At 37.4% G+C, this 25,775-nt stretch overlaps 1 protein-coding gene across 11 annotated transcripts in view; it reads left to right on the top strand.

The window, feature by feature from the left end:
• Positions 1-2,902: 2,902 nt before the first annotated feature.
• BBX (BBX, HMG-box containing) overlaps positions 2,903-25,775 on the top strand; it is a 251,169-nt gene continuing 228,296 nt past the window's right edge. For 6 of the 11 annotated variants that reach the window (XM_023527284.1, XM_023527272.1, XM_023527278.1 and 3 more), the window contains exons 1-2: positions 2,913-3,069; positions 6,246-6,316. In XM_023527284.1, the coding sequence (XP_023383052.1) occupies positions 6,257-6,316 (60 nt within the window). In that variant the 5' untranslated portion in view covers positions 2,913-3,069; positions 6,246-6,256. Of the gene's footprint in view, positions 3,070-3,472; positions 3,604-6,245; positions 6,317-25,775 lie in introns of all 11 variants that reach the window. The other 5 variants (XM_023527240.1, XM_023527255.1, XM_023527250.1 and 2 more) reach the window with 2 other exon arrangements.

The raw sequence follows: 25,775 nt of genomic DNA, 5'->3' as shown, positions 1-25,775 counted from the left end.
TTCCCAACCATATTTTTATATGGTTGGGAAAAACCATCACTGGCATTTAAAATTTCTTTATATTTATTCTTAAATGATAGTTAAAAATCTAAAAAGTATTTCCAAAATGGTAAAATACTACATTACATTTAGCTGTGAGCTTCTTTTCCTCACTTAGTGGGGAGGCCTTTATCTATCATACAAGAGAGTGGAATTCTACTCCATCACTTCTCTTAGGAGAAGGCAATTTTCCTTTTCCGGAATCTGGCATGCACAAGTGCCTAGCACCCAGATCCTTCTCAATAAATGATCTGCAAACGAATATTGAATGATGGCTTGAACTGCCACATAATGCCTAACACACCATTAACTTATAATGTGTTAAAAAAGAATGTGTCATTCTCCTAATCTAAGGCTTCATGGACCCACCAGTTTTCTAGTAGCAGTAATGACTTGCAACAAGTCATTTCAATGCACTTCATGCCCTCTTGCATCAGTTCTGGTCAGTTAGTACCTTGTACTGTCAGAGGTCTCCAGATTTGAATACAAAACTCTGAGGCATGTCCTAAGACTGTATCATAGGACTCTAAAAAAAAATATTAAAACTCATATTTAATTTTATTTTTAGCTCAGGCTTTTTATTTCATTTTTGTGAGTATGCTTTGTAATAATAAATTATATATCTATGCAGTGGTACACTTAAAAATGTATATATAAATATATATATATGTATTGAGGGTACACACTCAAACATTTTACTAATAGCAATGCATGATCTAAAAGTTTGAAACTGTAGCTCTTAGTAATTCTAAGCTAAGTGTAATTCAACCAAAAAAAATCTTTGTGATTGTAAAGAAATAAAGAAGTTTTTCCTGTGATTAGGGTTGGGGTCAGGGGTGGGGAGTAGACTGGTCTTTTATATATTTTGCAACATATATATGCTAGCAAATAATCTATAGCATTTCACTCAGCAATTAAATGTGGCAACTCGGTTTTGATTTTTTTCCTCTTCAAAAAAGAGCATAGTAAAATCCTGACAAAGTTTTTTTCTGGTTTTTCTTCCATCTGACTCTTGTCCCTGAACTTTGTCATTTTGAAGGAAGGGCTGTCAAGTTACTCAAAACCTTTGTTGGATAAGAGTCCAGTCCTGGGTTTAAATTCCTTTTCTACTGGCATTCTGTGTAATATTGAGCAGGTTATATAATTTTTCCCTGTCTCATTTCTCTTATGGATAAAATGGAGATAATAATACTTAGAACCAACCCCATAGAAATATAGTGCGGCTAAAGAACGCTTTGTTCCTTCTGAAACTAAATGCAGTGTCATTAAATATAACTTTTACTATCATCAGTTTAAAATGCTGTGATTTTATATATTTTTCCCTTTTAAAAATCATTTTCATTAAAAAACAAACAAAACATCACATTTCTAAATACCACTATTTGTTTTCTAAACTTCATAAACTTAAGTTTTCTCAGTATCTATTTCTCCTCCTTTCTCTTTCTTTCACACACACACACACACACACACACACACACACACACACACACACATTTGATAACTTTATGGATGTGAAAAAGAAAACCTTAAAATAGTATCAAGGAAATAAAAGGGGATTTGAAGTAAGTTCTCTTACTCAGCTTTAAGTTTTAAAGCTATGCATCTAGGCCATACAATTGTACCATTTATTTAATCTTCAAAATGTTTATGTTTAAGAATAATTCATACACTCTTAAATCAGAAGGAAGCTTAAGAAAACATCGAGAGCCTATGACAATGCCTGGTACCTAGTATATAATGAATGAACATTTAACTAAGGGAACTTGGGGGAAGCTTCTGACTTTAATTTTAAAAGAAAAATAATTAAAACAAAACTCAACACCAATTCTGAACATTTAAGAGGATAAGTTAGTTGCTCAAGATTGGTCAGCTCTTTTAAGAGCTGGGTCTAGAATTTATTCCTCTTAATTTCCAGCTATGGCTTTTTCCCCAGCAACCTGTTGACTTGGTCTAATATAGGATGGTCTAATATAATCTGTTGAAGATGCATCATAGAAAAAAATCAGAAAGAATTCCGTGGGTTCACCATCTCCAAGTCGCTCAACATGTGATGTTCACATATGATGTGAAATATGTAAAGTCAGTATCATATACACAATATGCAAAATATAAATCTTGGGTCTATTGATTCAAAAGGTCTATTTTTAAGAGAAAGGGTCCACGAACAATCTTCCATGACTTTTTCTGCCTTACAGTAGTTTGTATGCCCACACAGGTGATGTGCAGTCCCTCTGGTCAGCTAAAAGTAGATTGGCTATTTCAGCAAAATGTTTATCTTTGTTTCTGTGTATTGTTGTATCGATTTTTCTGAATTTACTTACGAGTGAAGCATTAACAACCTCATGCACTACAGTCCTAATAAACTTATCTTTCACTATTTTGGCCTATGTGATAGATAACCCATTGACCAAAAAAAAAAAAAAAAAAAAAAAAAAAATCAAGCTGATAAAAGCCTTTCTTGGCGACTAGTCAGCCAGGTCAGGCTGTAAAATCATAACACAATGCACGCCTCTTCCATGGGGCACCACATAGCAGCGATTAAAAACCCCCTCACTTCCATATCCAGTGGAGTTGTAGTTTATTACTATAACCCTCCCAAGTCAAAAGGACACCAGTTTCGAACCTTGCAACTTGGGGCAGACAGGGTTTTTCGCCCTTACCTCACTCTGCTGGGCCTCTCTACCTGTCCTCTCCTACTGTCTACAGGTCCCGAACATTAGAAAATAGAAAATGTGATGATCTTTGTGTGTCTCTGAAAATGTGTGTATGTGTGCGTGTGTTTGGGTGTAACGGGCCTTCTGTTTGGCCGCGCGGCCTGTCTGTCACGGCGCGGGCCAATGGCAGGCTGCCTTATATAAAATGAGTGTTTTCAGTCTCTCCCGGTTGCATGTACTGTATGTGGAGCAGTGTACAGTGAAGCGGAGGCAGAGCGGCTCCGCGAGCTCCTCTCCACTTTCCCATAGAGAAACCCTGACTGGCCGCGGAGGGCGAGCCACACACACACGCCCTCACGGCCGGCGAGCCCGCGAGGTAAGCGCCCCTCATCCTTAGCCCTTCCTGGGCGCTCTCCCCGCACTTTCTGTTTTCCTACTCACTTGCGAGCCGCCGGGGCTGCAGCCCCAAGGACTCCGCGGGAGGAGCAGCGGCGGCGGCGGCGGCGGCGGCGGCAGCCGGTAGGGTGGACTTGAGGAAGACGGAGGGAACCCCGTGCGTCCGGAGCCGCCGCCAGCCGGCCCGCTCCCCGGGTACTTTCCCCCTCCGCCAAAACTTTGGGTCGGGAGAGGTCGGGGTCGAGGGTCGCAGTGGCCGCGCCTGCGGGGGGCGGGGGGCGCGGAGGCAGTGCCCTGCGGGCGGGAGGCTGGGGGCCGGGCTGGGGAGTAGTAGGCCAGCCGGTGCCAGGCTGCGTTTGCAACCAGCACCTCTCGGCACACAGGCAGCGCCGCCCGAGAGGGGCACGGGAGCCGGGGCGCGGGCAGGAGCAGCCCGAGGAAAACAACAACAGAGCCTCACGCCAGCGGGCGGCTCGTGGCTGCCCGGGGAGCCCCAAACTTCATCTCGGCGAAAGTACGTGGATCCCAGCCTGGTCTCGGCTGCCGGGGAGGTGGGGCCTGGGGAGCAGGGGCAGGGGAGGAAGGTACGAGGAGCCAGCCCTCAGTGGATTTATGGAACGTTTCGTGTGCGTCGGTGACCGGGAACAGCAGCCCCGTTGCTCGTTCATCTGGAGAGTTGGGATTTGGGTGTTCCGGCCCGGAGATCGGTGCCCTCTCACCCCCCACCCCTAACCAAATGCGCGGCGAGTAGAGAAAGTGCTGTTTTAGTGCCAGAGTAGGCAGTAGGAAGAATAGGGGGAGAAGGGGAAGAGGGCGAGGGAAAAGGGGAGAGAGAAGAGGGAGGGAAGGGAGGGGGACGAGAGTGGGGGAGAGAGAGAGAGAGAGAGAACGGGAGAGAGAGAGGGAGAGAACGGGAGGGAAGAGAGGAGGGGGGAGAGGAGGAGGGAGGCTGTGTCAGGATTTTGCTTGAATGTGGGATTATGTTGTGTCAATAAGTTTAAGGTGGAGAGAGCGAGGCTGGGGGTGGCGGCGGAGGGGAGGAGGAAGGCCTTGGCTGTTTAAAGTCTTATTTCTGAAGGTAAGTTATGGCATTGCATGGTCGCGATGACAGAAAACTTGCAGATCCTTTATTCAGGGATGGGGTCGATGCCTCTAGAAAGAGCTCCCCAGCCCTCTTAAGCCACACTCGTGTTACACTGTTATTTGCTGCGATCCGGGTCGCTAGTAAATTACAGAAATCAGACTCGAGGTTTCTTTTCCTCCTCCACCTCGTCTCGCTTGCTCACCCTCAGAAATGTATTATTATTATTTTTTAATTTTTTGGTATTGATGAAACTTAACGTAACTGAGACCAAACGCGAGTCCTGTAATTTACAAGGACCCCGAATCCAAGAATCTGGAACACGTTAATGTGTGAAATATCCGCGATCATTTCTGCTAAATGAGGAAGGTAAAACGAAACGATGCAAAAAGCTAAGACACAACATGTACGACAGAGGGGGGGCGGAGAGGGAGAGACGGAGAGAGAAGCTATTTTTTGCTTTCCTTTCTGTAGAAAGGAAAATAAAGCGTGCATTCCCCTTCCCTCCCGATGTGTAGGGTCTAGTCAACATTTTAACTGTCTGAGGACAAATTAGTCCAGGTGGATCTTGTTGAAAAGTTTCGCGAGGTGGGGTGGAGGGTGGGGGGGGTTCGAAGTGGGAAGGTGGGTGGAGGTTGTGGGGGATGGGGACGGAGCGAGCTCTGCCTCTGCTAATGGTCATTGGCCTGGGGCTTTGAAACCATTGCCTGTCCTGCTAATGACACGTCCAGTTCTCGTCTCCCGGCCGCGGACGCCGGGCTGCCGGGGACCGGGGTACTTTCCCTGCGCGGGGAGGGGCGTTCTTCATCATCCCCTGGGGTTGCCCACTCGCGGCGTGGGGGCCCCACGCGCGCCCCCTCTTCTGTGCGCGGCCACCACCTCTGCTCGCGCGACTTCTGTAGCCAGCCCGCGGCGATGGGGTGCGGGGGTCCCCGGCGCAGACGTCCCTGCGAGGATACCCGGCGCCCGGCCCCACGCGCGCTGCGCGGTCCAAGCCCGGAATGGCAGCGCCAGGCTGGGCGGCGGTGCCTCCCCGGGGGGCAGCGGAGGCAGCGGCGGTGGCGGCGGGATCTTCGTCCGGGCCCGCGGGAGGAGGAGGAGGAGGAGGGGAAGGAGGAGGAAGAGGAGAAGAGGGAGGCGTTTTCTGCCCAGACCGCCGCCAGTTCGAGCGGGCACGGGTATGGGGACACCCCACTCGTTGCTCCTCCGTTACGGAAAGGTGTTTAGCAGACTTTTACGCCTGGAGTGTGGGATTTACACTTCATTTTTTCCCTCTCCCCTCTTCCCCAAAGCAAGATGGACTCTATTCCCTTTCTCTTTCTCCCTCTGCCTCTGTCTTGTCAGCCTTTAAGATCGACATTTTGTACTAAGATGCAAACTTGATGGTGACCAGCAACAAAGCGGGGGTGGGATCTCTTGCTCCTTTCCTCCCTCTCGGTTTCCTAGCTTCCCCCACCCCGACCTCGAAGACCTGGTGGCCCTGCACTTGCCGCCGGGGGCTCTGGTGAATGTGTTTCCTTGCTCAGTTCCAGTCTCCAATCTCGGGATTGTGACTGGAGCCGGGCGTTTGGGTGACGGCTGTGGCAGCCCTGGTCTGCAGGGCTGAGCGCTACTCTACCTGGACCCGCTGCCATCGCTGTGCTACCTCCGGCTGGCTCCTGGGCACAGTGGAGGCTTGGGCTGCCTATCGATTCTATGATTTGGTTACTGGTGTATTTGTCTTGGGGGCGGCGATCACTTGTTCAAGTTGATGAATGATCGCGGTATGGGTTTTGGGTTTGCGGAATGGATCAACTTTCTGCTTTGTACATGGGGGGAGTAGGGAGAGAGGGTGCTGGAGACACCCTGGAATGCCAGCTGGGCTACCCTCAGCCTGTGCCCTTTGAATACAGGGAGCTTCTTTGCCTTTATTGCCCCACAATTCGCGAGTGAGGCTGGCGGTGGAGAGAGGGAGGAATTGGTGGGGAGCTGGACTCCTAGGTTTCGGGGTCCTTCTTCATAGGTGTTGCAGGAGTTGAGACTCTATTGTAAAGCTCTACCATACTGACGATGTACCTTTATTTGATACTTTATAGGTCACTATCATATGACAAAGGGTTTGCCGCAGTTCATCTTCTCCCTTTGTACTTTCCATTTGCCTTCCTGGGTAAGTATGCAAACTCTTCATACAGGAAACCTGGATGTCTATTAGTAATGACATAAAGGTCCTTACTGTTTACAGAAGAAGATGCTTTGTTGGGGTTGCAACACCCCAAAAGCTTGTCTTACTAAGTTTCCCACAGCAGAAACCAGTTTAGGATTCTTAGTATTTAGATTTCATCTGCTGTTGTTATTATTTTAAGGTAGTTTAAATGTTCATTTCACGTTTATCTGCAAGTGTCATTTGAAAACTTATTTACAAGTAGGCATTTTAATTGATAGTGAAATTTTACAGAGTTGAAGGCCTAGGACATTTAATGCTAGATAATATTGTAGAAATATTGCAGCTTATGAGTGGAGAGAATTATTAAAAACCCAAGGAAGCATTGTGCAGAAGGTCTAATTATATTGACTGACATTTGCTTACTCTTTCCTAGGTGCTCTTTCTTGGGTAACTTGTGCTGTTTGTGTCAGTTACTTTTGTGGTGGGAAAGGGTGTCCTGGGCAGTAGAGTAAATATAGCAGTTAGTATACCAGCTTGATTCAAAAGGTAAATAACTGTCCAAACTGATCATAATTTCCTTCAAAATTTATGTATTTGGTACATTTTAGCAGCCTGTATATACAATAAACAGTGACTTTGAAATCCGTTGTTAAGTGCCTTTTTCAGATACATGCCTTCCAAATGGAAAAATCGGTGAAATAATGTGTGGGACAGCAAGTGCCTGAAGAGTTTGTGGGCAGTGATGGTGTAGGTGAAAACTGAGGGTTTATAGAACATTTGAAAGCATCACGGTGAGGCCAAACTGCAGACAACCAACTTGTAATTTTGCCCCTCCATTGTAAGGAACTCTTCAGGTATTCTTGAGGTGCTGATATTTTAAGAAAAGTGGTTATACTAAATTGTATAAATCAGCTGTGGTGCTTTATAATATTACCATAGTTAATATAGAGATTATATTTTCTGAATGAAAATGGACTTGGACTCAGTTTTCCATAAAAGAAAAAGAAAAGGGAACTTGTCTGTATTGTTTTTTGGCTTGCTGGGATATTGTGCGCGTTACTAAAAGGTCATCTTAGTATTAAGAGGAATTGAATTTGTAGGCCTTTCTGGTAGTTTCCATATGGTAGCAAAATGTACTTTGATATTGCTGAGAACCTTAGATGAGATATACTGTAAACTCTGTGTCCAACATATTTTATGGAATGTAAATATCACGTTATTTCAGATAGAGAACCTCCTAATATGTCACATATATAACAGGTCAATTGGACTGGTCAGACTGAGATAGTTCTGTAAGATGAATTTAGAGCATACCACATTACGTGGATTTTATGTCTTTGATTTTTTTTAAAGCTTGTTTACAAGAGAAGTTTTTCATTTTTGAACATATGGCAAGAGTATTCAAAGTGCATTCCTGATTACTAAAGAATGCCACATTTATACATGTGAGGCACATTATTTTGTTCACTGAAGCAAACCTTTAATGTTAGTTTTTTCTCCATGGAAATATATTTGACCATTCAAAATTTAAAATGGGAATCTGTAATTTCCAGAATAAAAGCGATCCAATGAGCACTTGCAGTTTTTGAGATATCAAATAACTGCTTCATTAAAACAATATTTTCAAGAACAGTCCTGGTCTTAGAAGTCAGAGTAGTTTTCATAATATAAAACTTGTCATAGTGATCTAAAAAAGTCACCCTGACAATGAATTACTAGTTATTTGCAATTAAAATGTATTTATTAGATTTGAGGCTTAATTATCAAAATAAGAATTTAAATAAAAGTTTTGCTTCTCCATTGCCAAGTTTCCAAAGTTTACATTTTATTATTCCACATCTCTATTAAGTTCTGAAACTGAAGTCTTAATTTGCATTTCACATCTAATGCTAGCTAGTGAAAAGGGGGTTCATATTCATCTACGTTGTTTTTTAGGGCTATATATTCGGAGGTACTGTGGCAGTTCTAGAAAAATCTTCCACTAGAGACTTAGAAATTAACTTTACAATTCTGATACCTTTTAAAAAAATCTGTCTTGATCTCATCCAAATTAAAGAAGAAGTTCAGGATTTAAGAGTTTGTGACATAGCACTACCTTTAACATATAGCTCTGCTACACAACTTGAAAAGTGTCTGCTTTTTTGACCTTTTATATGATCTTTATGCTTAATCCATTGAAACAGGAAATATGTTTTGATATTGAATTTAGAACATAGCTTTAAGTGAAAGCTAGTATGAACATGTAATTATAGTTTGTGCTGTAAGTAACTATGTAATTGATAAGATTTTTTTTCGTATGTAGTAAAATAATAAGAAACAATTATCTTAAAATAATGTGGCACAACTCATAAAAATCTAACTTGGCAGCTAAACTATTTATAAAGCCATATTTTCCAGTAAAATTACAAACATAATTTTAATTAATCACCAGCTAACATAAAGTTAACATTTTCTGCATTTTCTAAAGAGCATGGGTGAAAGAAGTGGGATGGTATGTATGGGATCTTACAATGAATATCAATTACTTTAATACTAGAGATCTTCAACAGAAGTAATAAAGACCTCACAGCTCAATTCTATTTTAAAAAAAACTTTTGAAAATAGTCTCATTATAGCCATACTTGTTTTTGCTGTATTAAAGGAAATCCCTGAAATTATTGTTTTACAAAAGTTCAGAAATGTCTAAAATCGTGATATTTAAATGTTCTAAATTACTAAATTTAGGCAGTTATTTTGGCATAATGCATCACCACCAGTGTGAGATTACCTGTATTTTAAGATTTAAACTTAAGCAGGTACATAACTTAAGAAGACAGTTTTCTTGAACTTGTCATTTGAAGTCCACCTCTTTTTTTTTTTTTTTTTAACATTTCATCATTAAGGGCACCTTTTAAAATAGGTCTGAATGGTATCCTATATTTTTAGTCAGCTTCCCTCCTCTCACTATGAAATGAAAACAAACCCACATTATAAAAACATTGTAATTTCACAGCTTTTGTTTTTATCATGTGCCTCAGGTAAATTGGATGCAGATGTTCCTCAGGTTCCACTTTGAGAAACAGGGCTCTGAAGGGAGTAAGAACTAAGGCCAAAGACTGAATGGAGTTTCTTCCAGCTTGAGTCTCTGTGACTGTCATTCAATCAGTGAGTTTGTACTACCTCAAGGGCAGTCATCCCATACTGTGTGGAATTGTAGAAATTTCTACATTTTAAGTCATATATTTCCTCAGTCACCTGAGCAAAGTACTTTTTGAGTACAGCTTCACTCGACATTCATATGTGTTCATATTATTCCTTAGAAGAGGGGTCCCCAACCCCCAGGTATCAGTCGGTGGCCAGTTAGGAACCAGGCCGCACAGCAGGAGATGAGTGAGCAAAGCTTAGATGTATGTGCAGCCACTCCTCAGTATTTGCATCACCGCCTCAGCTCCACTTCAGATCATCAGGCATTAGATTCTCAGAGGAGTACTGTCCCTGGTGCCAAAAAGATTGAGGACTGCTGCCTTAGAAGACAATTACAGTTCCTAGAAACACCAAGACATCATTTTAAAACTGTAAAGATACACCCAGAAAATCTTCATGTATTAATGGTGATTGTTTTCATTTTTTTCTTTAAAAGAAAAAGATAAGGTGAGAATTAAAGTAAGTACCAGTTATACAATAGAAATGCAAAAGAAGGCAACCCAGTAAAGAATTCTGTCTAAAAGTATGTATAAATAGGAAGATGGAAGGCTAAGGGAATAACAGGCTTAAAGGATTATAGACACACCTACTGAAACATAAACTTAATAAGTTAAAGTATGTCAGTCAGTTCAAGGATCTAGATAGTAAAATAACTTCAGGTATAAAATGCAAAGTAAAAATAATAATGTGTTGGATTTCATGAAATTGTAGAAAAATAAAAAATATTGTAAAGTATTGATTAAATAATTAAACCAAAAAGATCAGGGAATAAATAAACTCCTGGAATGGAATAACAGATCCTAAAAAGGACATGGAAAGTTGAAGTTTACTCATTAATTATTCTATAGAAGGGAATAATTAAAGAGAACGTATTTCAATGGAGAAATAAAAACAAGGACAAACGTTTAAAGTAGCTGTATTTCTTAAACTTTTACTGAGATATATAATAAGAAATACCTTTTATATCCTAATTCACATATAAAAACTGAAAAAAAAATTTTTCTGAAACAGTACTAAAAGCAGTGCCCTGTGATATTTTCTATTCCTACCTTATCCTATAAATCTAATCTGTTCCAAACTTTAGTAATTTTAGTAAAATTACTAAAAAACAAATACAGGGCATCATTCACTAAATTGATTTTTATGACTTATAGTTTGAAAAACACTAACCTGGAGTGCTTGCTAAAAATGGAGATCCTTAGGCCCCATTCCCAGCTATTCTGATTTAGTGTTTCTGAGTAGGGCCCAGGAATCTGCATTTCCGCTGGTACTGTAGGTGATTCTGAAGCAGGCACAAGGTCCTCTGACACACTTTGAGAAAATGGCATAAGGGACAGAAGGCTAAAGACGGAATGGGAGTCATACACTGAATGTGAGGTTAGAGTTCATTGACTACTGAGGTCTCTTCCAGCTTCTGAGATTCCTTGGCTCTATTTCAGTCAGCATTTCTTAATACTGAGAGGACGTTCATTGCTCTCTATAGATATTCCCGTAGTAACAGGTATAGTACAAGGAGCAAGAGGCTTTGTAGCCAGAGTCCTGGGTTCTACTGTCACCTCTGGCCTCTGATGCTTACTAGCTGAAGGACTTGGAGCTTGTATGTTACTTCAGAATAAACTCCTATTATCATATATGCAAAAGGACATATTAATATTTACTACGTAATAGAATGAAAATTACAAAGAGAATCATGGCTGTAATAACCTTTATCCACAGTCAGCACTCAATATATAGTAAAAGTTTTTATAGTTGCATCTTACTTCACTCCAACTCCCACCAAGTTTGAAATTTCTCAAAGCTGTGCCTTTTTACTTTTGTTTCCTCTAAAGTAGTTCTCAACTCTGGTATCATGAAACACTAGTGCCTTTTAAACTGAATGTGAGGTGCTGGACAAGTAATTTGTTACTGGAGGTAATAATAAGAATAACCAGAAGGGAAACAAAGAGTAGCCGAGGCATGCCACAATTAAGTACAGTGCGCCTTCAGGTTTGGGGAATGATTTTTTCCTACCTCTTTAAAAAGACATAGCACAAGACAGGAGAACAGATCTTTTCATATTTTAAAGTGGTTCATTGACAGCATTGAGCATTCTCTCTGGTGCCTTTGCTACATCTTAGAATGATTTAGTGCACCAATTCTCAAACTTTTCTTCTACCAACACACTTGCGACTAATGTTTACACATGGGACATTATGATTTCCCTGGTTATAGACATACCTAAATTATGTCGTGGGTTTTATACGTAGCTCATGGTGTGATAAAGCCACTTCTTTCCCTATCAAGAAAGTATGTCAGAATACGAGTGAGAGTCATCTTATAATATCATAATGAAAATCACGAATGTACCTATACATATGTAAAATCCTTTATAAACTGTGGCATTTTTTAACTATTTGAACTAGTTGCTTGGGGCACTCCTCACAACCAGTTAAAACTTTCCCAGTGTCAAGGCATGAAGATCGAGGAGCATTATATCCAGAGTGCGTAACAAATTATATTGCGCAAAATAGACACTTAAATAGAAAAGAAGGGCAAGCAAAAGAGAAGAATGGGAAGTACACCAAATCCCTGAAATCCCAAACAATGTGAAAACTAAAAGCTAGGGAAAGTGCAACGTGTTGTCAAATGCAATGGAAGTACGATTACAAGTAATACCAGGGTTCTCAAACAATATGTCTTACTCAACAGTCATTACATCTAACAGACATATATTTTTAAGTAGTCTCAACACTCATTTAATTCATTTGAATAAATTTAAATGAAATAACTGCATTCCTCAATTTTTAGGGTTATATTTGCCAAGAACATCTTTGCAAAAGATTAATTCTACTTTGCAAAATTTTAATTGCTGTACTTTTTCATCTCTGATAAATTAATAAGTTGTACATATTTTGAACATACCGTTATACTTTGATGTATAGTGGCATTGGATATACAGTCACAATCCTTTATCTAAAAAATCTGAAAAACTGAAAACTATTTTTTTTAACTCAAAAAGTTCGGCATCAAAACTTATTTGGTGGCGAAACCTGACCCAAACTGTCATGGGCCTGTTTAAAGTAGTTTTAAAGTCCACTTAGTATATTCACATACTTTGCTATAGAAATAGTAATACATTTGATATGTGCTATTCGAGATCTGGTTAGGAATGTTATATAATATGTGCTGTTTGCTCTCTCTGACCTTTTGAAAACTCACAAAAATCTGAAGCATACCTAGACTAAAGGGTTTCAAATGAGGGATTGTGATCCTATTGTATTAACTTTCTTAGTCCATAGAGTGAAATTATCTGGTATTCCCACCTATTTAACTCAGTGAAAATCTTTTGGTAATTTTGATCACCGATCATCTGAATGTTTGAGTTCTTTGCAAGCTGGTGAATCATGGAAGGCATCTTAACATTCTATATTAACTTAGTAAAATTGTCTGTTTCAACTCTGTGGCTTCAAATATAAGGGTGGAGGCATCATAGGTTATAAAATTAGGTAAGCAAAATGGTAGTATGTAGTTAATAGGATTTGTACCTCCCAAGTTGAGTTGTGTTGAAAGGCCCCTGTCCCTGGATAAGAAAGTTTAAAAACACACACACCCATTTTGACATCGTGATTCCTTTTCATTCTTGTAATTGTCGGTTGTATTAAATAAACACCAAAATGTATATAACATTTGAAATGTTTACCATGTTGAATGTTTCTTATACAGTGAACAAAGTTTAGACTACTTTCATGATGAGGTTAAATTTCCTTTATTATATTGACATTTGCATGTTTTTTTCCTTATGTGAGAGAGAAAAAATAGAAAATGTTTTCTGCAGATTTAGTCTACTCTCGTAAGAATGTTTTTGTTGTATTGTTTAGTAGAGAGAGATTCTACATGCCTTTATATTCAACAGTTAGCTATGCAATGCTAAGTTAAGATCTTGCCTTTGTATTTTTAGTTTCCTGTAAAACCACCATAGAAAAGTGAAAAGTTTGATGAGAGGAGGAGTCTATACTGACACTCTCTAGGTATAAAGTAATAGCTGGTCTGATCTATTGCTATAGTTGGACTTAAATCAGTCTTCCGTTGGTCTAGATTGAAAATGTTAATGGCTAAAGAAAGTTTTTCTTCCATTATTTATTGATTGACTATATTCTTTGGTGTAGGAAAGCCACAGATTGAGTAATTCAGAGGGAGTCTTAATTAGCAATGCTGATTCTTTTAGTATTAAAAAAAAATGCTGACTTGCTTTGCAGTTTTTGGTATACTTCTCAAAACTTATCCAAGTGTAGAGTTCTCACTGACTTCAAAGGGAATGTAGTGTAGAAAATGGAACAAAATGAGAAAATGATTCTCTGTATCCAACTGCCAAACTTTGATTATCCTTTGAGTTACTGAAGTTATAATTTTATTCCTTCCCTCTCTCTTTTCCTTCTTTAACTCTCGTCTTCTGTTGGTTTCTTCTTCCTTTCCCTCACCTTCCTTCTAGCTTGTCTTCCTGTAGATCTAATCTCTTTCTCTTTCAGCCTTTTATTGTATTCACTAATGTGCATCTGTGATATTGCCTACAAATGTTTGAGAATGGGAATATGGAATTGAACATTTTTTTACCATTATTTTACTTTAAAGATTTGTTTGTAATTTTTGAAGTCTTTTATTATTTATCACTACTCATATAATAAAGTTGATGATACATGAGTTCGAGACGTACACAGTTCCCTACATGTGTCATTTCGGAAGGAATTATGAGGAACCTTTAGCAGGGCCATGTCAAGTAAAGTCACCTGTTGTTTTTATGAAATAAATTGGAATAAACTCATCCAATCATTTTTATGTGTTAGGGTGATAGACTGACTACACAGTTTCCTTTATATTTAAGGGAAAGTTGAAAGCAATTTTTAGAGTTTTCCAAACAGTATTTTACTTTGAGAAGAAGGAAAAAGATAATTTGGACCGAGGGCCTCCTTATGAAGCACAAGTTTTATTTTTACTACTTTATTTTTCACAACAACTTTATGATGAGAGGTGACCGTATTTTAATGACAAAGAAACTAAGTCTCAGGTTCAGTAAGTTGTCTGAGGTTACACAGGTAGCAAGGGACTGTGCCAGGCTTGAAAGCCTGACTGCAGTGCCACCATCTCTAAGGCCACATTCCAAGAGGTTAGAAATGAAAGTTTTGGGGCATCTTCCGGGCAAGAATTGCCACTAATTTTTCTTTCTCCTAAAAGAGAAGGCTTCATTTTGAAGTGATAGGATTGGAATGTTACTCACTCTTAAGAAGGTAGATGAGAAAGTCTCTGAGCTCTGGGGCCTGTTATCAGTGAGGTCACAAAGACTAAAGCAGCCCAAATTTAGTTTATAAATTGACATTTAGTGAACTTTCTAAAGTATTAAAAAAAAAATGCTGACTTGTTTTGCAGTTTTTGGTATAAAAGAATGTAGTCGATCAATAAATAATGGAAGAAAAACTTTCTTTATCTAGTATATCTAGTATAGAAGTATCTAATAATAATTGTTTTTATTATTAATTCCTCTGGTATATCAGTAGAAATTGTTCTTTCATGAGGAGTTTTTTTTTCTGGCTGAGTATTCTATGATGTTTTTACTCTGCTACTTTTTAATACTTAAATCGGTGAATATATTTTACTAAAAGAATTGACCAGTATAAGTATAACATGGATAGTGTTATAAAAGTTTTCTGACATTTGCTTTGAAAAAAAATTCATTATTAGTGGAAAAATTAATAAGCAGATTCATGGACTTCATTTCAGAGTGTCTAATGGGTCAGTCAAAAGTTAATAGTTTTCAAACTGGCTAATGGGTACTTTTGATTTATTTTACCTAAGAGACTTATTTCTACTGTGATAAGTAGATTTTATAAATTATACATTTGTGTACAAATAGCAAATATTTTATATTTAGAAAATATAAAATAATATGTTGCTTTTTTGTCCTAAAAGCCCCATTCATCTGAAGTTAAATTCTATTATCTTTGCAAATTCAGCAAAGTCAGAGCCTAATTCAGATATAGAAGATCAAAAGTTTGTCATTCTTTTTGGCTTTTCTTTTCCCCGATCCATGGAATATGGAAATATAGGATATTTTTATATTTTGGCAAAATGCTTTTGTGGATGATACCCTTATTAAGAGTGTGCTCTTGCATTGTTTTAGCTGAATGATGCTCTACCAAAGGTTTTGGGCTGCCATTTGTGTTTTTTCTCCTATAATAAACCATTTCTATACTGTTCTTATTCAAGGAGGTTGATAAACTGAAACATAAATTTTATGGCATCTGCCACCTTTCTTTTGACTTGTTTTCTTGGGTCATGTTCAAAGAATAATTTGCATATTAAATAATTTGGTCCAGTGTGGTGAGATTAAGGTAGCAAAAAATTATTATCAATTTAATTCAGCCTTCATAAATAGAGTGCCTATGGCATGTTGATGCTGATTTAGACTTTGAGGATAAAAAGATGAATATACAACAGCCCTCATCCTCAAAACAGATGTGTTCTACTGGCTAGAAAAGTCTACTAGGTATAAATATCTATCATATGAGTTATGCTGTGCTAATTGTTCTAATAGATCTAGCATAAAACAGTACTGAGTAAATACTACTGAACTGGCTAACTCCAACATAGGAGCTGGACACTGAAGTAATGGGGGGAGTTTGTTGTCATTAACGGTGTAACACTAATTTGGCCCAAGTAATAGAGTGGATTTTAAAATTTAGATTTCTAATCCTAATTTAGCTTTTATTGAAATATTAGTGCATCCTTTTGGCTTTTGGTCTATTCAAAAGATCACTGATTTATTTATTTATTTATTTATAAAGCTTTCAACTTAAATTAAAAAGTTCTTTTTCAGTCAAGTGTTTTACATTTTCTGTTTAATTTTTCCTTTTTTAATTTATTGCTATTAATGTAACAATCTACAATGACAATACTTTTGAAGTGAAGTGTTTGAGGATTCCACATATACCAAATCATGTTAAAAGTTTACTGAATAGAATAATAAGTTTGAATAGACATCCAAACTAGAGTCCCAAACATATGCCAATAAAAATACTATAAATTATTGTAGTTAACACTTTTATTAGATAAATTATACTAGTTAGGAATATATTAATAAGACTTTACCCAATTAAAACACATGACATGAGATTCTGAAGAGGTGAAAATGCACTTTTCTATAATCTATGAGAGATTATAGATTGGGCATCATTTTGAATGTTTTCAGGTTTTTCAGGATGTTTTCAACCTGTATTTATAGCTGTGGTTTGTCTCATGGCTTAGTTAGCCGTGGTATGGAGGCAGCCGTGAGTCTGGTTGCTTTTAATGCTTGGTGATCTGGGTTCTGGTATTTGGATTCCCTTTGACTTGATCAGACCTTCATTGTCACTTCTTTTAATCATGTCTTTTTGGTTTCTTACGCCTTAGAATGTCTGCCTTTTCACCTAGTTTTAGTTGTAGCCCTCTTTTGACTGATCCTTTCTGGATATCAGCCCAGTTTAGATTAAAACTTTGTTTCTAAAATATGGTGCTCTATGTTCCAGATGCCAGCCCTGGGTCTTTAATAACAAATAACATCCATAAGCAAAATCATAAAGATGCTGATCTGGGAAAATATATCTTCATAAGCTCATAACATTGATAATGACCCTAATGATTACATTAAAGCAGGAAAGAGGAACAGAGATACACAGAATAATAACTTGAGAGTCTTTCTTCCATTCTCTGTTTTGGGGCCGTTTGGCATCATGGAAGTACAAGCATTCAGATTTCATTATTTACCATACCTCATGGTAGTATTGAACTACTTTATAAGTTTTGTGTATGGACGTGTGCTGTCATCTCATTTGCTGTTATTCTTTCTTAGTGGTCCCAGAGAACATGTTCATATTTGTTGTAAGGCCAAGGTTTTGCTTTATTTTTGTAATTTTGTATTTATAGCCTCTGTGTGAATGATACAAGTCCATACTGAAGTTTTCTGTAGCTTGAAAGGTCCTGAGGAATGGGATGACACATGGCAAAGAGTTAGAAGACATGTGAGGACCTGGTCTCATGCACACAATGATAAGTTTACTGCTTGAGGAACTTTGGAACTGTGATGATGAATCAATTGTTAGGAAGCGGGTGTTCTTTTCTTTAATATGTTGTTTTAAAAAATAGGACCATATATGTCATTTCTGACATCTTTCAAATATAGTTAAATGGCCTTAAAAGTCTAATATGTAGGAATTAAGCATTAGGATGATCAGTACTTTTCTTCATTAAAGGTGTTTTCTTGAAAATTTCTGACTTAGTTTTTCAGAGTCAACAATGGATTATTATTGACAGATTGTAATTTTAGTGTGCTCCATGTATATTTCTCAATGATCTTTAATTAGCAGTGGCTACTGATTTTACAGTTTGAAGTTTAACTATTCCCTGGTTCTTATATTAAGTAATCAGTGTAAAGCACACATAGGGGAGCTGCATAAAGAAATACAGTACTGTAGGGAGATAGTAAAAAATAGGAATACAGTACCGATCATTTTATGAAAAAGATCCATCTTTGGTAAAGCAAATGATCATCCTCTATCATATCTGTTTACTAATTGCAAGTTATACATATTGAATTATCTTTATGCAACATGTATTTATTGAATAACCATACTATGTAAAGCTGGATTAGGAATTCTTGAGTTTGTAGAATAAAAAGATAATGGCTCTGGCCTGAGAATGTTTCTAGTTTAGTAATGACACATATATACCACACGTGGAATAGAAAGTAAAGATGCTATAATACCCATGGGACACAGGGATGGTGAATATGGGGTGATAGGCGAATAGGGAGGGCATATTGGGGTGGACCTGAATTTTGATTGTATTGCTTAGTGTTTAGGCATTGTTGCAAAATGAGAGAAAATGAACCTGGTGGAAAGCCCAGGCTAACCCTACCTGGGCCAGACAATTTATTCCATATTTATTATCATCTAAGCCAGTGGCATCTGAACTTTTTAAATGCTGCCCTAAACCCCTCAGTAAAGAAATTTGAGCCTGTATCCTTGATATGTGTACATTTACTTATATATACTGGGTTATTAATATATGTAATAAAATGTAAAAAGCTTAGAAATAAAAAAGATAATTGAATATAAAGAAAAATTCTAGTATTTTCTCACCTACTCCAGTGGAATATGTCTTATTTATGTTTTGAGGTTTGAGAACCCTACTTTGAGACCACAGGTGAAAATTCGGTCATGTTAACACCAAGTTTAGGTAAGTTCCATTAGATCAGGGGCTTTGTTTTGTTCACTGCTGTATGCTCAGCCCCTAGAACATGGTAGGAGCTCAACAGAGACTATTGAACGAATAGGCAGAATTAGGCTGCTTAGTAAGGACGAAGACAGTCTGGCTCAGCATGAGGGATCTGGTAAGATTAGAGATAATTTTTGTTCAAAGATAGATCTCTCATGCCTATGAAAGTGCCTGCCACATAATAGGAACTTAATAAATATTAGTTGACTGAGCAGGGGTGTGGATGGTGTGCGGCTCAGCATGAGGGATCTGGCAGAGGCCGAGATTTGTGGGCAGAAAAGTAAGTTCCAGGAGGTCCCCTAAAGTAGGACAGAGTATGGAGATAGACTAGCTATTACAAGTAGGCAGAAAGTTATAGCCAGTGGTGGTGATGGTAGGCAAGGGTGGGCATAGTGTTAGTAAGAACATCTGGGAGGAATGGCTTTGGCGACCTTAGATCTTAAAAAAATGTGACCTTCTTAAGCAGTAGGATGCAAATTTCACTAATCTTTGTATCCACAGTACCTAGGACATGGTATAGTAGGTGTCTATTCATTTTTGTTGAATTGCTCTGTTTTATACTATATACTGGGTGTAGGAGGCTCTGTGTGTACCGGAATGGATCAGTGTTAAGACCAAAGGCCTGTAAATGAATTCTGCCCTGACTGAAGCAAAGCCACCAATTCTGGGGTTACCTCATATGCAGATATGTTTTTAAGCCTTGTCAGTGTTGCCTGCACAGAGATGCTCTAGTGACCACAACTGCCAAATCACATTTAGTTATTTATTTAAAGGTCGTTATTAACATACTTTTATTGACATATTATCAATGAAGAAAATGGAGTTTAAAATAGAATTATTTCTTATATGTTGTTATTCTATACCTTCTTCCCCTATCACTAAAGCTGAGATGTCATGGATTACTACAATATATACTACTGAAATCAGGACTGAATTTATTTATGAATAAATTAAACTAGGTAGTTTGCATTTTCTCTCTTCTTTTTGGAATTTTCTTTTTCAGACTTCCTGTTTAAAAGGTGATAAGAATTCTAGATTTGTGGTCATAAAATAAACCTCTCACGCATTTTATTGAGTGTTGTCAGAGTTGGGAAGAACAAACATTTCATCCCTGAGAAGTTTATATGTTTACTCTGTCCTTTAGAAGCTAGCCAGACGAAGGCATCCTTTTTGGCTCTGTCACACTGGTCAAGACAGGTACCCCCTTACCCCAGCTACAGTTCCTACAGTTCAGTTTCATTTAGGACATGTTTATTTAAAGTAGTTTCACATCTGCACAATTAATAAATTTCTGTGCTCTAATTTGCATTTCTGATGTCTCATAGTAAATATAGGAAGTTCCCCTTTGCCGTTACAAAAACAGTTACGTCTGCCCAAGCTTCCTAGAGTTGTATAAAAATTTCTTCAGAGAGCCCTCTTCCACCTTTAAGCATGGTCTCATCATTAAGTCATCAAATCTTTATTGCAAGGCTGTCACCCTTAAAGGCACAGTAGTAACATATCTTACACTTGTTACTGCAATCTAGAGTTTACACTGTGATTTCACTGACATCTTATTTGCTCTTTAAAATCACTTGGTGAAGAAGATAGTAGGGTACTATTATTTTTATTTCGCAGATGAGGAAATAGGCTCAGTGTTAAGTGGCTAGACCCAGGTCATACTGAGTTTGCAGTGGCTCCCATGAGACCAGAACCCAGTATTCTGGTCACTCCTCTAGAGAGCTGCCCACTATGTAGAGTAGAATTTCCCTAATTTGAACTAAAATTTGTTTTTTCTTTACCTTTTTTTTTCTTTAACAATAACTGATGATAAGTTATTGTAAATACCTGAAACAACAGTGGCATAGACAATATGGTAGTTTAATTTTTCATATCCGGTGGGATATAAAATATCAGTGAAATGGACATTAAATTTCTGGTGTACGTAAATCTATTTGTATATTTAAATAAATGTTCTCAGATCATGTGGAATGACTGTCTATTTGACTTAACTATTTTGTGCTCGTGATGGAAAATTAAATGCATAGGGACCAAACACTGACAAAGAAGTGCTTTGAAGTGTATATTAGGATTCTTAAGTGAGATTTAGATTATGTATTGGGGCCATTTTTTTTTTCCTGTGAGATGTATTTCCAAAATTATAATGAAACTTAATTGGAAAATATGAATTGATATCTAGCTATTTGAACTACACCCATTTTTGGAACACATTCATATTATAATTTGACATCAACTGGTGTTTTCAAAGACGTGAAGGCAAGTGCTATAGTTTTCTTCTTTTTAAATTTAAAACACATTTTAATGTGGCACTTTGTAGAAAAGCAACATTTCACAGGCCAGTTAGAGAATTCAATATAGCACTTCAGCCAACTATAAAAAGAAAATATTTCTATCCAAAAGTGGATAATAGATCTACAGGATCAATTATTCAATTAATATTTTACATAATAGAAAAGTTTTATTTGTTAGGATCTTATCTCAAAGTTCTCCAAGAGTGAAGAGGCTAGTAATTATTTTACTGTGAGAGAATGATGAAAGATTGATTGCATTAGAGCTGCAGAACCTTTTTTTATTTAAAGGATTTATAGTCTGACACAAAAGCAATTTATTCAGAATATTTATTCCTATAGATTCTCTTTACTTCAATTTAATTTTTATAATTTGTTTTCGAATATTTATACCAACTTTGGAACATGGTATAGTCGAAATGGCTGAAGAAGAGGTTTGTTGAAGAGAAGCCAGAGCATATATTATTGGAGAAGGCATATATAGATGGAAAGGGTTAGAAACCGAACTTTCTTTTCTTTAGTTTGGCTTTTTATGGATTATGGGAAAAAATACATGAGGGTAAATTAAAATCTTTAGTTTTTAAAGTAGTTATGTAAACTCTGAATCCAGTGGTGCCCCTCTTTCTACCTGGAAACAGCCTGTAAGGAAGGAATTATCTCCATTTTAGATGAGGATACTGAGTCTCAGGCTCAACAACTTGCCCAAGGCCACTCTTCAGTAAGTGGTGGAGCTGGCACTTCCTTTTAGCTCATTCTGTCTGAGGAGTGGCGTAATCCTACTCACTCCCTTATACTGTCTCTTGTGCTGCCCCCATGGCATTTGTATCACTCCATATAGTTCCATGTACCTGTCTTGATTCCTATTGAGTTGGACACCTGGGAGTTTAAAGCACAGCCTTCTGTCTCAGGATAAAAGTACTTTTTCTCTATGTTTCTATATTGCCATGCAGATTGTCATATATAAAACTGCTCGTTAATAATTTCTTGAATCATGTTTCTATATTGCCATGCAGATTGTCATATATAAAACTGCTTGTTAATAATTTCTTGAATCATTCTAAATATATGGTAAACTTCTAAAGTTAAAGTTAGTATTACATGGTATCTTAAGAGATCATGATTAAGAAAGCATTGTGCCCCATCACACAGTAGTTTTGGAATTCAGATAACTTACATCCAAAGAGACTAGTAAAATTTTAGCTCTAAAAGGGATATTGCAGATGATCTTGGAGTAGTATAATCTATCATTCTAAATTTGAAGAAAGCAAGGCCCAGATTGAGAAATGGGCCCAGGCCATGTGAGTGGCAGAGCTAGAACCAAGATGTAAGCCTTCCGGTTTGGTGTTTTGCTATAGAAATCTTTTTAGCTCCAAAATGATGTAAAAATAACTTGACTCAGTTGACAGCGTCATTTTCACAGCAGGAATATGGTTACCTTTTTTGTGTTATTTTTTATAAATGGTTAAAACAATTAAAGATCTAAAATGTTATGTATTGTTAGAATAAAGCTATATATAACATCATGCATATTAACTTCGAAATCATTTTATTATCTTACTAGCTGACTTCTAATTTATTTAGCAATGTAACAGTTTTGGTAGTCAACAGATAGTCAACTGAAACATGGCCCTGAGTCCTGTGAAAACAGAGGAAGAATTTGTAAAACAATAACACATTGTTAAATGGCATGCCAGTTTATCAAATGCCCTAAGTTTATTACGGTCTGGTTTTAGGAAAAACCATCCCAGCCCTGAAGCAGCTCATTCTAATTATAAGCAAAAGAGCCTTTAAAGTCTCTAGGGCTGTTAGATTTTGTTCTTTCCATCAAAATATAAACGACTCATAGCTGTTGACCAGGAGAAAGATAGTAAAACCCTAACAGCTTTAGTTGTGAAAGCGATTTAACTGATTTGTGTGCTGGGACGCCTCATGGTGGCCTTGTTAAGAAACTGCGATAGTGAAACAGTGATTGCATACCTTGTAACTGACTGAATCCACTGAAATGTGTGTGGGCTAAACATTAGTGAGTTAAGACTCTACATGATATTTTCAGGTTTGGCATTTTTATGGCTCGTTTTCGAGAAATTAACCTCTGCTCTGCAGTTCAGGAGGAAGCCTGGTATTCCTTCGGAGCTCTGCTTCTGGGAATTCACTTAGGAGTGGCCATCCTCCAGCTCCTGACTTACATAGAATAAGAGCCAGGTAGTCCTGGCAGCTGCTAGCCTATTTTTCTCCTTTGTATATCAGTAAAAAGGTACCCTTTTCTTGAGATACTCTAGTTCCAGATGTTAGAAAATTGCCATCACAGACTGATTTTGTTAGAACAAGATACTTTACTGCCTTTTGTCAGGCAATTATCATAATAAACATATAGATCTATGCTCTCTGATGTGAGTGGCGTCCCCTAGGGTTGTACATAGCACAACTTACACAGCTGTTCCTGGAGACCCTGAAGGCAATTATATCTGAGGAGATCATGTATTCAGACATCAGGTATTAAAACATTACATCGAGAAAACTAGAGTTCTTAAATGTAAAATGTTATTTATGAAATCCTTATTTTTAAAATTATAAATAATTGAAATTAAGAGAATAGATAACAGAGACATTTCTTACCTCTGCCATGTATTAACCAAAGGCTCTGTATTTTCTTAAACATCTCTTGGCCCAACCAATTTAATATATTTTCAAAGTCTCTCTTTTTAGAGTTCTGATTGAAGATGAAAATTTTCTGACCTTTATAAAGGAGCTTTCCCTTATTAGATAGGTGCAGCAGGAGAATGCAGAATGACTTTAAGCATCCACTCTTATCTGTCATTAAACAGTTAATTGTCACACCATATAAGTACAATTGAATGAGATTTTTAACACACCAAAAATTGGCAACCTGTGATGAGGAAAGTATGATCTGTGACAACTTAAGAGACTGAAAGGAAAAATGAACTTTTTATAAATCTTAAGTGGCAGCTAAATGGAAATAAAAGCTTTTAATTTTTGTGCGAGAATGGTGGTAGCAGATCAAGCAGAAGGTTTCAGGATGCAGCTTGTCTGAGCTTAGGGTCATTGTTTGGGCAACTAGTGTTTGTAGAGGTTTAGTCCCCTACACATTTGGAAGGATAGCAGTGCATAACTATCTTTGTGCTGGTCCATGGAATCATTTGAACTGCCTTTCTCATTCTTATTTAAGGAATGGCAATTGGGGGCTATTCAGTAGGAAATCCATTGCCCTATTTATAGTTTGGTTCTTCCCTGGTTGAGTTTGAGCCATACCCAGTAGGTAGTGACAGTACATTAAGTAGTTAAAACAACAGTTGTACTGGGCCTTTTATTCAGCTCAGTGACATGATTGAAAAATACAGGATTCAAAACAAAGATTTTGAAATGATGCTCTCTTACTAGTCCTCTACACAGTTTGTGAGAAAGGGCAGTAAAATGTTGCTGGTTTGTAAAAAGGAGACTGCTTGTTTACAGTAGCTCAAAGGTGCTAATTGTGTCTAGTATGAATATTATACATGAAGCCTCAAGGTAATCCTTAAACTTTTACTTTTAGGACCCACTGGCCAGTGACCAGTTTTCTCACACTATATACCTAACCTCTCTAGAGCTTTCCTGCAGGCTTCCTGGCTCAGGGCAGACTGATTAAATAATGTTAAGTTTATGTGTATCAGCACCCTTTTCTGTGCCCTCTGAAGATGAGCTCTACCTAAGACCTAGGAGCCACTGATCATCCATATTTTGATTCCTTAACTCTTTAGACTTTGCTGAAATGATATTTATTCTCTAGTTATTCCTACCCACAAATTAACTAGTTTTTGAATTTTATCACATTTGTAATTTTACTGTTGTCATAATTTTTGGAAATGTTAGTGTGAATAACTTAAGGACCATATGTTTAAAAGCCCTTTGTCAGAGCCCTAGTTATTTGCTTACTTTATTAACGAAATAAAACCTAGATTTTTGATTGTGTGATACACAGGGCTACATGATTAAATAAGTCATTATCAAGTACTTTTAGTGAAAAATCATTTTAGTTTATATGACTAAATCATTTATGTCATGTGAGATAATCTTTGCAAGAAACTCATGCTCTCTTTTGGATTTTTTTTTTACTTTTTTAGGTTATGAAAAAGGTTGGGATGTATGCGTTAACAACAAAAAAAATACCTCCATAAAAATTTACAGTAATCATAATGTTAATGTAAGAAAAAAATTAAGTGTCTTAGTAATTTAAAATTTATGAATTAGATATTTGATCATGATATTTGGAAAACTGGTTGTCATGCTGGACCTTTCATTCAGCATACCTGCAAAGCTACCTTCATCACAAATGTGATATAGTTATTGTACCTGAAAGTAAGGTATGGTTCCTTTATCCTTGTAACTCTTGCTGTATTTTCAGAAGGAAAAGTAATTATATTGGTTTGCTGAGTAACTTCTTACCTACCTGTTTCTCTTATAGTTCTATTAACAGAACTGCTCTATTTATTTATTCTGACTTTGGAGTAATGAGTATTTTAGGTAAACTTCATAATGTTCAAGATAGTTTGAAAGACTAATCAATACTTATTTCTCTGCTTTAAAAGTGTATAAATGCTATTCAGGTAACAATTATCTAAACAAGCTGTTTTATATTATAATGAAATAGTACTAGAGAAGTATTTGCTCTGACAACATGTAATGAAACTCATTCTCATTTTTTTTTTTTTTTT

The sequence above is a fragment of the Pteropus vampyrus genome, unplaced genomic scaffold (assembly GCF_000151845.1).
Source record: "Pteropus vampyrus isolate Shadow unplaced genomic scaffold, Pvam_2.0 Scaffold1, whole genome shotgun sequence".
NCBI lineage: Eukaryota > Metazoa > Chordata > Mammalia > Chiroptera > Pteropodidae > Pteropus > Pteropus vampyrus.
This window is presented reverse-complemented; position numbering and strand designations above follow the sequence as displayed.